Source organism: Lissotriton helveticus, chromosome 4_1 (genome assembly GCF_964261635.1).
Source record: "Lissotriton helveticus chromosome 4_1, aLisHel1.1, whole genome shotgun sequence".
In the NCBI taxonomy this organism is placed as follows: domain Eukaryota; kingdom Metazoa; phylum Chordata; class Amphibia; order Caudata; family Salamandridae; genus Lissotriton; species Lissotriton helveticus.
In genome coordinates this window covers 1,890,826,269-1,890,842,888 of record NC_136063.1, presented here as the reverse complement: position 1 = coordinate 1,890,842,888, position 16,620 = coordinate 1,890,826,269, and the positions used below count along the sequence as shown (strand labels likewise).

Sequence of the window (16,620 nt, the reverse complement as noted above, 5' to 3'; positions counted from 1 at the left end):
CAGATCCAACCCTACTGCCGTGATATTCACGACATTATCAATACTGTTCTGTCAGTGCAACTCCGGGTGGAGGCCCGTAGGTGTCTCCTAAACATCTGGGAACCCACTGACTTGAATGTCTGACGCAGTGGGTAAGATTGGGGCTAATGCCGGCCAAGAGGAATATTGCCCAGCGATGGGGGGCATCAGTTCCGCCCATAGCACAGGATTGGGAAAAAGACATGGACTGGGCAATGTTTAGAGGAAAGACTGTATATGTCGCGTGGATGTCCCAAAAAAGGGTCTCGTGTGTGGTACTTGTGGAACTCCTATCGTGGAGAAATATGTCAGCCCCCTCTGGCCCCTGCGTGGGATGATCCTCCGTCGCCCTAGACCTTCCACCTTACATGATTGTATTTTGTAATATTACCTACTGTACCACTGATGCCCATCATACTGCTCCTTCTGTATTGTTATGCTATTGCTGATGTTTGTTTTTTCCTAATAAAAAATGTTTTACAAAAAAAGACGTTCTCTTCCAAAATGGTAGCCGGCTGTGAAGTTTTCCTCACAACATGATATGAGGTTGCGGTCTCCTCTTTAAAGTTCCTACATTGTTATTTTAGTTTAAGATTTTTTCTACATCTCTTTGGCTCAACACAACTCTCTGTTCATAGCTACCATATATAACGAAAGGAGGTTTCTCTTCACGTCTTGAGTCACTTAAACAACCACAGCGGACGTAAAGTTGGTCTCATATTGTACTATTCGACCTGCCCTACATTGCCAAATCTGGGCTGTTTATCCTTCTCAAATTTTTTCTAGTGGCAGTTGTTGTGACCCTTTCTGAATTGTGGAAGGCATGGGGGGGTCAACACAAAAGACCGAGACTCCAAAGGTTATTTAAAGCGCTCTAAACAAACCTCTCCTACTCTGGAATCGCCAACCAAGAGTAACCTTGATTCTTCTACTTTGGAAGCGATTCTACTTAAGCTTAAAACTGTACATGATATCGCACAAACCACTAAAACATACTGATTTACTTCAGGTAAAGCTGGCTGCATTTCGCAATGATCTTAAGTTGCTCTCAATACGTATTTCCAATACAAAATCTAGAATAAGTAATGTGGAAGACTTTACAAATAAACAGGCGTAGCATATCCAAAATATGGAGCGCTCTATTATTGCTCTGAGGAGAGATCTCACAGAACAAGAAGATCGTAATAGAAGAAACAATCTTTGTATTTTTGGATTGTCGGAGGAGTGTGAGAAATCTGTCCCTTCAGTAATTGATTTCTTGCTTATATGGATCCCAAATACCTTGAATATTTCCTTCAGTAAAGATTTTGTGATAGAGCTTGCTCAGAGTTCCAACCTTCAAACCAAGGTCGATGTCCTCTCCATGGCCTTTGATTTCTAAACCTTTGCGCCACCAACATACAGATATAATTCTGGCACAAATTAGGAAAATTAGGTCTATACAGTGGGAGAGTCACAGAATATCCATCTCACAAGACTGTTAGAGACCCTGTGATCTGCCGTAAAGGCTTTCTGAATTTATGCAGAGACTTACTGATTTAAATATCCCATTATCTTTTGCTGGTCCCTCAAGATTCCGGATCACTTTCAAAGGCCGCCCACAGTTCTTTTATGAGCCTTCAGATCTCACAACATTTTTTGATAATCAATCTGAATCGCAAATGGACTCCGATTCTCTTCCTGGTAATTCTCTTCTCTGTTTTTATATAATTGACATGGTCTCTAACTAATATTTTCTCATTATCTAGTATTGATGCTGGTGCCTTTCTTCTTTATCAATTGGTACTCTTTCATTTAGGACAGGGTAATGTGGTATATTTAATTTAGTTATTAATCAAGGTTACATCTTTGGTTTTATTCTATACAGTGTTGGTTGACCATACTTGTATGCCCTTTTGTACTGTTTGGGTTTATAGCCTTAGTATTGATTTGTACTTTGTGGGCTGACCTACTTTATATGGTTCCTAGCAGTTATATTGTTATATCTGATTATTATTGATATATCTTAAAATTTATATGCATTTCGATCTTTTCCTCTTTTCTAATATTTCAAGATCAGTAATTATTTGATGCTTTATTCATTTATTTCTTCCACTTTTATCCTTTACTTCTTATTCCGTCTTTCCTTTTTCAATGATCTTTTCAAGGGGTAATCTAGTTCTATATTATATAGTTCTCTGATACCGTTGATCAGCAACAAAATTATGGGTCTACACCAGTCCTATGCCATAGTTTTGATGTACCGTGGTCATTTCTGCTATATAATATGCACTGATTTTGAGAATAATGTGTAATCCTGTGTTTTGCACTTTACCTCTTGGAGACAATTTCTTTATAAACTAAATGTTTGTCTGTTTCTCTTTATAATGTGGCTTATCACTTGATTTCTCTTTCTTTCATTCATTTCTTGCTAAAGGTTAGTACTCTATTTTCTATTTCCTGTACCCTATTTTCCTTCATCTTACTCTTCGATTTTTCGTTCTCCTGTTTGGTTGGTTTATTCTGTTTGGTTTGTTTATTCTATCTTGTACTCTATTTCTTCTTTTTTTCTCGGTGCCTTGTGTTGATGATATTTAGACAAGCACCTACTATTTATTGATCTTCATCAGATTGCCAATTATTTTAGGATTTTTTTTTTTTATGCATGTATTTACTATTGATTTTTTATTTTTTAATCTAATCTTTTAATGTATTTCTATCTCAGACTTTATTATATCTATGTTTCTTTGCTCATGAATTTCATCCTACGTTAGATACTCTACTTATATGTAATTGTGAACTAATAGGTTTTTTAACTGTATGAAATGTTCTGTTTTTTTATTATTCTTCCATTTTAGAGCTGGCTAATTATTCCATATATTGTATTTATTCATGAAATATTACCTATCTTTTATATGTTTGTTTACATTATATTTATTGTATTTACACTGTTTATCCTTATTTGTAAGTTTTAGTATTATACTAATACTCCTGAAAGTACTATACTTGTTCGTCGATCAGCGGTCTGTTTATTGCTGAGCTGTCTTTAACAAGGTTGATAGCCTCTGCTGTTGCTTTTCCACTTTGCTTCCCCCATGCTATTTGTCTCCTACAGAGTACTTTTGCTCTTTCTTTTTCTTCCTCTATTTCTCAATTCCTTTCGTTCTACCCTATTTCTGGGACATCTGCTTCATTTTATTTTCGGATGCATGTTTTATTTCCTTTAGTTTTCACTTTTTCTTGGCTGCCCCTTGTTCTTTTTAACAGATTCATTCATTTTTGTTGTCTCGTACATCTCTATACCTGGTTTAAATGTAGTTTCACTTAATGTTTGGGGTTTAAATCACCCTGTTAAGAGCCAGCATTTTAGACTACTGCAAACGTTTATCTGGGGATGTGGTTCTACTCCCAGAAACTAAAATAGCTTGTAAAGAGACACTTCTTCTGAGGAAAGATTAGGTTCTTGATGTTGCTTGTTCCGAGGCTGCGGGGAAGAAAAATTGAGTTGTTAATCTGATTTCCAAAAGCTCTAGTCTATCAATTGTTACAACTGAACATACCAATGACAGGTGGTTGACTAATGGTTCGAAGCATCTTTATATTATGAACTTATATGCCCCAAGTATTGGCGATCCTTTTTTTGGAGTTCCATAAAAAAACGTACTGATGTTCCACAGAATTCACGAACCATTGTAGGCAGAGATTTCAATCTTCCCCTTGATCCAATTTTGGATAGACACCTTGCTTTTAAGTTTCGACCCCCTAATGGCGCATAAACACATGCTCAATATGTGCTCGTCTCATCACCTTGTTGATGTAGGAAGATTGCATTGTCCTACAGGCAATGATTTCTTGTTTTTCTCCTCTCCACATTCTAGCTTCTCTCGTATTTATTAACTTTTGGCGGATGCTTCTCTTTTAAAACATACTATGTATGTTACAATTTATCCAATATTTAATTCTGATCACACAGCGGTCTCTTTAACTATCCTTAATTTCTCAGATATTAGAGGCCCCTGAAATTGGCGCCTTAGTACAGAAATTTTGGAAGATAGGATGACGTTAAAGAACTTAATGAGGAGATTGATAATTTCTTCAAAGGTATGAGTCTTCAGTGAATTCCCCAATAATATTGTGGGATGCACTTAAATGTACTATACGGGGTCACATTATTAAAAAAAGTCTAAACGAAATAGCGTCTTTCAAAAATCTCTTCAGTCATTGGGGGATGATGTGAAACAAAAAGAGGAATTATTTAGACACTCTAACGATAAATCGCTCCTACAAGATATAAAACATTTGATATACTCTTTCAACTCTGTCAATAAAAGAGCTTACATTGATGTCCATGCTCAAAAGTCCCCGCCACCCTAAAATACCAAAACACAAACACTACAGCTACTCACATATTATGGATAAAAGTGGGTGAAAGAAATTTCATACTCTTGTTGTCTTACATGATTTTTATGAAACTCTGTACACACCTAAGGATCAATGTTTCAAGATGGCTTGCCAGCAGTTTCTTGATTCGATTCCTACTAATACTATTTCACATCCCGATATGATTGAATTGGGGATGCTGATTGATACTGACAACATCATTCAAGCTATTAAGGCTATTCGCTTGGGGAAGGCTCTGGGCCCAAATGGGTTCCCTATTGACTTTTTATAAAACATTTTCCCCCTCATAATCCATTATCTTACATAAGGTCTTTGACAATTATGTTCTTTCTGGCTAAGTCTCTGGCTAAGCTGCTGAAGGTATTATTGTAGTAATTTCGAAGAAGGGGAAAGATCATTCTGATCCTAAAGTTTCATCCAATTTCATTATTAAATATGGAAGGTAAAATCTTTGCTAAGATCTTGGCTAAATGTTTAAAGGGTCATGTTCCTAATCTTATCCAGGACTCCCAAACAGGCTTCGTTAAGGGAAGACTCGCTAGAGACCATATTCTGACCTTTTTCCATATTTTAGAGAAAGCAAAACTTTCTGTATTACCATCAGCGATGAGGGCACTTGACATCAAAAAGGCTTTCGACCAAGTCTCTTGGCCTTTCTTACAAGCAGAGCTAGAATCTCATAACCTCTGTGACTCCTTTATCAATATATTATGTTGCTCTATGCACAGCCAAAACTAATATTAGAATTAATGGTGCAATGTCTTTCTTTTTTTAATCTTAGTCAAGGTACTTGACAAGGGTGCCCTTTTTCACCCCTTCTTTTTTTCTTGTCTATAGACCCACTCCTTTGCCTACTAAATTTGAGCCAGAGTATCAAAAGGCTTTCAATTTGGTTCATACACACTTAAAACAGCTGCTTACACTGATGATGTTCTTATTTTTACAGAGGATATTGCAACAGCGAATCCTGCTATTTCTAACATCATTCAGGATTTCTCGTTTGTTTCCGAGTACATTCTTGACAAAGAAAAAACTGAAATGATCCCCCTCAACTCGTTGTGATTTTCTGCTCACATGGGTGACTACGGTTTTGAATGAGTTGACTTCTATTAAATACTTGGGTTCTGTAAGGATATATCTGATACCATCACTTATAAAGAATCCCACATCATATCTAAAGTTAAAGATTTGTTGTATTCCTGGGCTCCTAAATATATTTCTTGGTGGGGAACATTACAAACTCTTAAAATGATTACCCCAACAATTATTTTGTTATCCTCAATGTTACCTAAAAAGTTTTCTTCTTCTACCTTTCATGGGATTGATTCAATTTCTTCAAAATTTCTATGGAAGGATGAAAGCTAGAATTGCTGCTAAACACCTTAGGAAACCTTCTAACCTGGGCGGATGTAATTTCCCAGATTGGAACTTGTATCAGATCACGTTGCTTGCATCTCAAGGTGCTTTTTGGTTCTTACCGGACTACCACCATTTACCCCCTTTGCTTAATATTGAATGTGAGCTGTGTACACCCTATTCAACTACTTCCTTTCTTACAGCTTCTAAACTTGGGTTTGATCATTCTCTGCATACAATACAAGATCCGAATAATGCACTAAAATGTATTGACAAAAAAAGTATCCAAACCTATTCATAAATCAAGATGGTCCTCTTTATGGCACAATCCTATACTTGGTACTGATATCGATCCTATTACGGCCTCTTCGTGAGCTGCTAACTGTATCGGATTTGTGAAGGATCTTTATGATTCTAATCATGACCCGATTCCCTTCGTTCTTAGCCAAAACATATAACCTCAGTAGCATGGATTTTTATTCTTTTTTTTAAATTGAAGGTTAAACTTTCGAAATTATCCCACTTTACAGATTCAGTTATTGTATCACTTCTCGATACATGTTTTCACTCAAGCCATACTGTGTCTAAACTTTATACATTTTTATCCACTCCACTCCCTTCACAATCTACAATCATGTATGTTAAATGGTCCCATCATTTTGCTGATGCCATTTTTAAACATATTTCTCAGGATATTTGGCAACTGATTAGGAATAGTCTCCACATAATAAAATTGCTCCTTCACTTATTCAATCTAATTTCTTTACATTAAATCTCCTTCATTGACCCCGGCTTGTTTATACAAGTTGAAACTTGAAGATTCCAATCTTTGTTGGAACTGTAACTTAGTACCAGGTACCCATCAACATATGTTTTTTGAATGTACATTACTACAACCTTTCTGGGGCAAGATACAGAAACACTTATCATTGATGTTTACCTATGATTCTATTGGGTCCATGGGCTACAGTTATTCCTTCACCCCTTGATAATACGGGTCTGGAGCTAAAATATTTACTCTTAGCCATTGCTGTTAAACTCCTATAAACAGAATGGAAATCCTTTCATCGCCTATCTTATCATACATAGTGGGTATGGGTCTCATACCTTCGTGGAGCTCATACTTTGGTTGAGAACAAGCATTGCTCACCTTTCATTTCTAGTAACGTATGGCGGTCTTTGGACAACTATATGAACTTGTCCTCTCAAGGGTTGGTACCTCAGTATCCCTTTGATTCCATTTCTTAATTTATTTCACTGAAGCAGATGTCCCCTTCTACGTCTTTGACTCCTTTATTTTTCTCCTTCTGTCTTTTCCCCACTTTTTCTTTTTTTCTTTCCCCATTTTATCTTGCTGTTTGATTTCTCCTATTAAACAATATAACTGATATAAGCCTCCGTCAGGATATATATATAGTGATTTTGCCCACGCCATATCTCTGGGTTTTGTATTGTTTTTTTATGAATTTTATAACATTTACTATGTGTTATGATTGTTACTTGCTTATCTTTTTAAATACTGATATCCTTATTATTCATTTTTTTCATCCACCCACTGACTTCTGTTATGAAATCTTTTTTTTAAATTATTAAATTATTGGGTACTAATGTATTATTTCTTGATTCTGATTGGTTGTATTAGCAATATACTTCTCTTTTATATAATCAATAACATATTTGAACTAAAAAAATCATATTTTAAAATACAGTTTGTAAGTACAAAAGGTTGCTAAACAAATATGGATGTAATTAGAAACATTGACAAAGTAAGGAAAATTTAGAAACTAACAAAACTGATTATACAAAAGAATGCTCTGCAGTTCTGACTCTCATGTCTGTCTCTGGGAAAATACGTTGGATTATGGTTTCTATACTTGATCCCAACTCCTTCTGCCATTTAATTGGGTAAACCAACGTGTGAGGACACCAAAGACATGGAATTATCAGCATGATACTGATAGCTGACTCTTACATTCCATTCTGCCTTACTGTTGCAATGTCTAGCTTTAGCAAATCCATTTCCTGAGCTCTTGAGACATGTCCTGCGTCATTGGACCGCTGTTCTCGTTAATGAGATTATTGATGTCTGCTGGTCGGTGTGCTTCAGCATCCCTTCTGCAAGTGTCCGCCACACCCACACTTAAAAGTGCACTGTTGATTGGAGCGTCTACACAATAGTAGAGGAACACCTACACACAAGTAGGTTTGTGGGGACTATAAACTTCTTGCAGCACTCCCTTCATGGAGATCGGGCAGGTAATGCAGGGAATGGTGAGTGTATTATATTGGTGAGGCCGGGTAGGATGCATCCCAAATTAAATGATGTTGTAGGGAAAGGCTATTCATATTGGTTTAGAATATCATTTAAGGGAAATAAAGACACCATACACATTTAGTTTCCATTTTAAGTGAGATTTATAATCCTTATGTTTGGTGTATTCCCTTCTTGAACATAGCAAAGGTGTGAAGTCATTGCTAGAACCTCGCAATTTACTAGGCAGAAAGGCCCGATAATACCAATACATGAAGAATCCAGGTGTGATATTCACCAACTTTCAACCTTAGAATCTCAGAGCCCGATTCCCAAAGGTAAACTTATACGTTTCTTATACTGGGGGACGTTCATTCAAGCACAAGGCCCCAATACTTTGGAACTCTATCCCTTTAAAAGCACGTGCCACTATGAATCACCAGCTCTTCAGAAAACAAATTAAAACGTGGCTGTTTTCCTCCATCTAAAGTTCCCCGTATTTCGGGTGTCGGTCACTCTGTCATCTGTGTCCGCTGTGTTCTGCCGTTGGGCATGTCTGCAAGCGCAGGGACGCCCCGTTGCTGGGGTATCCATGCGCTATATAAACCTGCATAACATAACTTTTGTGTAAGTTTGATTGTTTGATATTCACAAAGGGATTTAGTACTATATTTACAAGTGTGTAGTCTCTGCACATAAAACGATAGTACCGTCCTATCTACTCCTATATCCCTTTGTGAATAGCAAACAATCATAAATGTACACTAAAGTGTAAATTTACCTTTGTGAATCGGGCTCTTAGAATTACAGTGCAGAAAAATCTTCACTAAAAAGGTGAGGCCCAGTGGATTCTGCAGAGGTTGGTCAGTGGTGGCCAACAAAATTAAGAGGTGGTGGGGTGGGGGAGTGCGGTAGAGTGAGCTTGGGAGCTTAATGATGAGGAAAAAAAACACCTGAAGCTGTAGGCCACATCACTCCTCGCGCCTCTGTGTTCTACTGCTTCTGGTCCTAGCAGACAATGGGCCAGCAGCAGAGACTCCTTGTGAAGTCCCCGCGCTGCTCTCATGATATGAGATCAGAGCAGGGATTGGCCTTAGCGGGCTGCTTTGATGCTCCACTCAGGACAGGGAGTTTGTGCTGTTTCTCCAACCAGGCTGTTCAATACAACCCATTGGAGATGACTGGCCAAACACACTTGCACTTATAAGTGCACAAACCTCTCCATTTTCCCCTCCCATGGCTCCTGCCGCATCCCTCCCTGCACACACTGGCTCAAAGCCAGCAAATGAAAAATAAAACAACTAGAGTAGATCGTTTTATTTTTTACCTGCTTGCTCGGAGTCAGTGGTGCGACGCTCCTCTGCCATTGTGGAGGAGCCCACAGCCTCTGATGTTAATTTGTAAATAAAGGAAACATTTAAGACCACATTTATTTTTGGAATGCTTTCTACTGTGTGGGTCAAAAACTTGAAAAACATGTTTTGTTATCTTTACAGGCAGGAATTTTCTGGGTCGATTTGATTGATCATTTTTGTGCTGGATGGGGCATCCTGATTGCTGCAGTGCTGGAACTCGTAGGAGTGTGCTGGATTTATGGTAAACAAACTTAGTGTTCCTAACTGTAAAAGACTGTTAAGGTAATGAGTAGTAAAATGAATTTCTATAAGCTTCCTCCGTGCGCTCCAAACAGGCATTCTGTTTGTACTCCCCTTTATAAACAATCAGGCAGATTTTTCCAGTGCTTACATTTCGCCCTAGTTGCAGGTGGGGTCCACCAGCACTCATTTTGGAAAGTGGTACTTACTTTTTCCCAACCGGCTTTGATCCAGTGCAAGAGAGAAACACAAAAAGGGGAAAGAAGGTGGACAAATAGTGAACAAGAGGAAGAAGGGAAGAGAAAGAACCTGAAAGTTTGAAAGACAGAGTGTGATTTGTGTTTGATTAACGATACATGCGGTAGAAGTAAGACTACACATACTTTGTATTTGGCACTCCTGACATTCTATGGCACTAACTGTGGCTGCTGAGCATAGTGGGCATATCGCGTGCAATTCGTCCTCCACACTATTGACCATAGACCCCCCCCCTTGACCCCGTTTCCCCCCACAAAAACACCTTACAAGTGTTGGTCTTCACTGCGTAGCCTTTATTATTTCTCGGACAACGCCATGTTTTCATTATTGATAAACTGTCAACCTTTGACCAATTTTATTAAACCAAACCAACACACATTGATGCATATAAGGTTGCACACATTTTGTACCATGGGTTATTATGTATTTACAATTTTCATCGCCAGAACTGCAATTGAGGCGTGTTGTACCAGCAGGACACAACCAGCCCCTCTCCACTACTTCCATGTGAGGTGTCTATCAGCGACTTCCTGGCACATCCCCTCTCTCACCATCTTGCTTCCTCCAAACACCGGCTACTCTGGTACAGCCGGAGAGTCCAGGACCACCAGCAGGACGGCACCCCCTCTCCTGCCAGCCCGGAGCCCCAATGACTGGCTCCGTGTTCTAGGATCAGACAGTCCCTGCCAAACGGAGTCCCTACCCTTTTCTGCTTCCCGGGACCCCGCCACAGGACGAGGAGCCAACTGGCGCTCTCGACCTCCCCCAAAAACGCTCCACCTTCCAGATGTAAAGTTATGGCCCCCAATATGGTTTTGACTAACAATTCCAGCCCTCCCTGGACAGATGCACCCCATCTGCCAGAAAACATTCCAAGTTAGATGCCTGTAACAAGCTATGCCTAACAGAGCACACCTTCGGCCCAACCAATAGCTTCGCCACCTCCCGATTGAGTTTTCTCACCGACGTATTCAACACGCCCGGTGGCGCATTGTCATCCCACACCTTTCGAGGTAGCACCTCCGACCAACATATGATGGTATCTGGAAACGCCTTCCTTACCCATGAGTGTAGAGAACAGAAACTCCTTCACCCCCCTCCTGCCAGCCGGAATCATGCTTTCACCCCCTGAATGAATCACCAACGCGCTTGGTACGGGCATACCCTTATCCAACACTCCCTGTAGATGCGTTATGAGCTCTTCCAACCGTTGCCCCGGAATCCCTATCCAATGGTGATTGAAACCCTTTGCCCTCTTTCCTCCTTGGACGTGTTGAACCATTGCCCTGCTCTGTGTATAACCGTATCTCCACACCAGCATACCTGCTTCCACTGCCTCGCCACCACTGCTTGAGAATCAAAATAAAGAAACCGAAAGAAAGGAGATAGGGGCTTTGGTAACAGGCCACCTTCTCCCGCCCCCTGTTTAAACAAGCAGCGGTCTAACAGATCGTTCAAAGCAAGATGACCTCCACCTACCCACCCTCATGATGGCATCCGATGAGAGGCCTGTAGTAGCTGCTGTTGTGGCTGCCCCAATACGGAATGAATGTGATGTGAAATTAGCAGTATCTTCCCCTAACAACAACAGGGCCCGCTTGCATAGATGAGTAAACTGAAACTGTGTCAATGGTGTTCGATCAGCATGTGCCAAAAAACTATGCTCCCCGCCTTGCCTCACCTGCATGAACTTCGCTGCCAACGCCACTGGGCAATAGCAAGCTCCCTGAACTGCCCTGAGCTGGACCCAAACACCTTTACCTAAAGGGTCCATTTTTGATCTCCTCACTCTAATCTGGATCAAGCCAGCCGCCAGTACCACATCCACCATGTGGATGCCCCTTTCCCTGTCCGCTTCTGAGCTTGGTAAAAGCTCTGATATCCGAAAGGCCCCGAAAAAGGCCAATGAATACGCTAAACTGAGCAGATGCGTCTCGTATGGAGACCCGCACACCCGCGGCAAAACTCCCAAGATATTTACCAGCCTACCAGCATTTGTGGGTCTCCTATTATCCTGTACCCTGGGTGCCAGCCGTTCCCACCCCTTTATTGCCCGCTTGACACGCGTCTCCTTAGTGGGGTCGGACACACCTTTCAAACCTGCAAAGAACGCAATGGCCGACAATTGCCTCCTAACCAGCTATAGCGACCTTCCTTCCTCTATGCCGGACAATGAACCGAAGCACCCCTTCTGGTTTAAAAGTGTCTGTGCGCCCTGCCACCTTGAGGACCATTAAGTATAACTGCCAAGCCTTCTCATACATACTCTTAGTCGTGGGCGCAATAGAAGCCGCTATCAGGTCAGGAGCAATGGGGCACCAAGCTTCCACAGGCTCCAAAGGAAAGCCGTCATCTGAACGTCCGCTTGCGGCCATCGGGCTCTGAAATCTGTCAACTTAAAACAAGACAGTGCATCAGCTACTGAGTTGTCCACCCCTGGGACATGCTTAGCAGTAAAGTACACATTGCGCCTGAGGCAAACTGGCACTAGTTCTTTTAGCAAACGGAGCACCCATGGACATTTTGCCCTTTGACTGTTCACTGCCCACACTACGAACATACTGTCCGACCAAAACACAATGCGCCTGTTTTCCAGCAAACCACCCCACAAATGCAGCGAAACTATAATGGGAAATAACTCCAAAAATGTGATGTTACGAGTCAGACCCACCCTGACCCATTCCACAGGCCAGTGCTGCATACACCACTTTGATCCCAACACTGCCCCAAAACCAACACTGCCTGCTGCGTCTGTGTAAAGCTCCAGATCTGTTAGCTCGTACTCGTCGTTGCCATATCACAACCCATTGCAACGCTCCATAAAATATTTCCATGTGGCCAAATCGTCCTTCACTTCAGCCGATAACCTAGTATGATGATGCTTCGCTTTCAATCCTGACATTGCCCTCGCGATATTCCTAGAAAAGACCCTGCCCATGGGTATAACCCGTAATGCAAAATTGAGCTGCCCCACCAAAACCTGCAATTTGTGCAAAGTGACCTTGCGTGACCCCAAACACTCCTCTACTGACATTTGAAAAGCCCTTACTTTGTCACATGGAAGTCTGCATACCCCGTCAATTGTATCTATCTCAATGCCCAGGAAGGTTATGCAAGTTGTTGGCCCTTCAGTTTTTCCTGCTGCCATAGGCACCCCCAGCGTATTCTCCATCCGCTGGAAACCCAGCAATACCTCCCTGCAAGCCAACGAATTAGGTGGCCCCAGGAACAGGAAATCGTCCAAATAATGCACCACATCACTCGTGCCCAGTGCATCCTGCACTGCCCATTTAAAAAAAGGGCTAAACATTTCAAACACTGCACACGCAATGGAACAACCCATCGGCAGCCACGGCCTGTGGAGGGAGTTTCGGTGAGGCGGGGCGGGGGAGGGGCAGGGTGGGGTGATGCTAAAAACCGGAGTATGAATAATTGAAGGTAAGTAAACACTTTAATAAATAAAACTAATTTCGTAGCGCACCCTGCATCGCAAAATGTGATGGAGGTTGCGCTACAAAATTTGCTTTATTTATTAAATTGTTTACTTACCTTCAATTATCCATACTCTGGTTTTTAGCACCCCCCACCCTGCCCCTCACCCGCCCCGCCTCTCCGCCCCACCAAAACTCCCTCCACGGGCCGTGGCTGCCCATCGGCATACATAGGTCCATGAAGAACTTCACCTCAAACGTGAAACCTAACAACCTAGTGCCCTCTGGATCAACCGGAAGGAGGCGAAAAGCAGACTCAATATCTGACTTGGCCATGAGAGCTCCCTCCCCCAGCCTCTGCAATTTCTGAATAGCGGTGTCAAAAATGGTGTAACGCACTGCACACAGTTCTGGATCCAACCCCTCATTGACTGACGACCCAGATGGACTCGATAAATTATGAATAAGGCGATATTTGCCCTCCTCCTTTTTTGGTACCAACCCCAGTAGTGAACACACTAAATACGGCCTTGGCAATTGCTGAAAGGGGCCAGCCACCCTCCCCAGCGCTATTTCCTTCATAATTTTCTCCCTGGCCACCTCTGGGTTTAGCAGCACTGACTGCTGATTGCGAGGGGGAACTGCGGTGAGCTGGGCACTAGATGGGATATGAAAGCCAAATCTGAAACCCTGATATAAAAATGAGCTTCTGCCCGCCTCTCGTATCTATCGAGCAGGTAGGCCAGCACCTGAAGGTGCATGGGAGTCTGCAAATTGTTATGAGGATTGGGCCGGGCGGCCCTTAATTTGTGCGTTGGCTGGGGTGCGCTGTTCCTTTGGTTTCCCCCCTTTTTTGTAACACTTGGTCTCTGGATGCCCTTGCATTCCACAGAAGGAACAGATATGCCTGAATTTGCTGGCGGCACCCTTGTTACATTCATTCTTGTTGAACTGCCAGCATGCTTGCTTCTTATCCCCAACTCCCCTGTCTCCCCAAAAAGGATGTGTGGCCTTGCTAACTGGCGCAGCAGAGAAAAATTCCCCCTGCCATATATTTATCTCCCACTGATCGCAAGCCACTTCAGGCCTCACCGCCTTAATCTGCCTAAATTTGGTGTCATATTGCAGCCAAGCCGTGCCCTGAAATTCTGACGCTGCTCCATGAATCAACGACATGTAGCTTATCAACTGAGCCGCCAACGCCAGGAACCGCTTCACCATGATTGCGGCGTAAATAGCGAACCCGGTCACCCAATTCTTCAACGACCACTCCACCCAAACCTTCTTCTGTTTGAATTCCCCTTCTTTGCCTGCTCTGCTCTTCCCTGGGACTACCCCCGCATTGATCAGATCGAAAACATCAACATATTCACCCCTGAAAATCTTTTCCTTGGTGTCCACCGGCACTTGCCATGTGATACTCGCTGACGGCGTCACTGCCAGTGACATTGAACCATACAGTACTGGGCTCTGTAAGAGGGGTGTCTGCACTGATACCACCATCGCAGGAGGTCCCGACGGTGGCACTGCAACCGTACCAACCCCTGACGCCCCTGCATTACTCACTGGGCCTTGTGCCGGAGTAGCGACTACCACTGGTGACTGTACCACTCCTCCTGACTGCACCCACACCTGTGCCACCCCCCCCCCTTGCTGCGCCACCACTGGCACTGAAACCTGTGAGGTGGATGGTGATGCCTATATAGCCACCGTTGGCACCGCCACAACAGCTCCTTGAGCTGCTGGAATTTGTGGACTATTTGGCACTACCGGCGCTGGCATTGTGGATGGTGCCAGACTCTGTGGATGCCCCCCTACTGCACTCCACTCTACTTGCGCTGTACCCCTCTGTGGGGCAGCAACAGCACCCTGCCTATTGTCCGTGCCTGTCAGAGGTTGGCCCACTGCCACCGCCTCACCTTCAGTGTTCATCCTTGATTCTGGGACTTGTTTGGCCCTCTCCCGCTGTACGTCCTTAAAACGTGCTGGCGTCCGCCTTATGCGTTTAGGTAAAGGGGGCTCCTGTTGCAAACTCTCTCCTGCGCCCTGAGCCAGTGTTTTCAGAGCCCAGTCGATGCCACCTTTCTTCGCAACCTTCCGCAATGCCGACAAAGATCGAAAATCCTCCGCCGTTGCCGGGGTCACTTTGCCCCCCCGCGTTCGCTTTGTCGGCATCCTGCCCACTAAAGAAATGAAAGGAAAATTAAACACTCGCCACACCCATTCTTCACCCCTTCTCCTTACTCATGCCTGCGCACTGCCATGACCTCATGCGTATCGCGCTCCCATGGGCTAGGCACTATGGATACTCACTACCCCAGTGCCCCCGCTGCGCCATGCCGCGCATGCATAACCAACCACGAACACCTCCAGCACGAGATACCCAGCATACTCACTAGCTAGATACCCCGGATTAACATGCGAGCATCACCAACTTCCATGGAGAGCGCTTGGCCTACCTACTAAACCAGCGCCCCCGTGCATCATGCCACCATCTGGCCTCCCCTTGCATCTCCATCCCACCTCTCAACCAAGAAATGCAAAGTCACCTTTATTTTCCTCATCACCATTATTATTATTATTATCCATACATTTCCAAAGGAAGCCCACGCCATAACAACCCACCAAACCAACCTCCTCAAAGCCAACATGAATCTTTCAAGGCCCCACGCCGTCGCCCAAAATTATATTTATATATTTTTTCTTTTTTTAAAAAGCTTTGAAGTTGAGCCAATGCCGAGTCTCGAACCCTGGCCCCCTGCTCCTAAATTGTATCTCCAAAGCGCTTTGCTACTGCCGATGCCTAGTTTCGAACCCTGGCCCCCAGCTCCATGAATAGCTAGATCTGCGCGTTGAGCCATCTCTTCTCCCCTAGCAACGCGGCATAATGCACTCTTCCCCACAGGCCCGATCGCCCAGCTGCAAGCCAAATCACTTCCAGCTGCGACCCTCCAGCAATCCCGAGGCGAGTGGACAAAGAGGGCTACACCCTCGAGACAAACGCTTTTATTAGGCTTGGGGGGTTACCAACACACCTCCCTGCCTTCTCACATTTCTCATCGCCCCTCCCCTCTACCTCATTACGAGGAAACTAAACCTATGTCCTCCTGCCCGAAAATCCCACTAAAGGTGCCTCTCAAAAGTTTGGGCCCCGGTTCTTATCGTTTTTTCAAATTAAGTATTGGATTTTTCAAGGCTTTGAGCTTCCCCAAAAAAACAAAGTGACACAAAGCGGGGCAAAGTCGGATAACATTTACTTTACAGGGCAAAACATTTTCGTGCTGGAAAGCTGCCCTTAAGGTTGCGCAAATAGTGCCCATGTGCACTACTT

The 16,620-nt window shown here is 43.1% G+C and overlaps 1 protein-coding gene across 5 annotated transcripts in view; it reads left to right on the top strand.

The window, feature by feature from the left end:
* LOC144827736 (sodium- and chloride-dependent neutral and basic amino acid transporter B(0+)-like) overlaps positions 1-16,620 on the top strand; it is a 269,399-nt gene that overhangs the window by 194,033 nt on the left and 58,746 nt on the right. For all 5 annotated transcript variants that reach the window (XM_078685949.1, XM_078685946.1, XM_078685947.1 and 2 more), the window contains one exon: positions 9,502-9,601. In XM_078685949.1, coding sequence (XP_078542075.1) covers positions 9,502-9,601 — 100 coding nt within the window. The remainder of the gene's footprint in view (positions 1-9,501; positions 9,602-16,620) is intronic.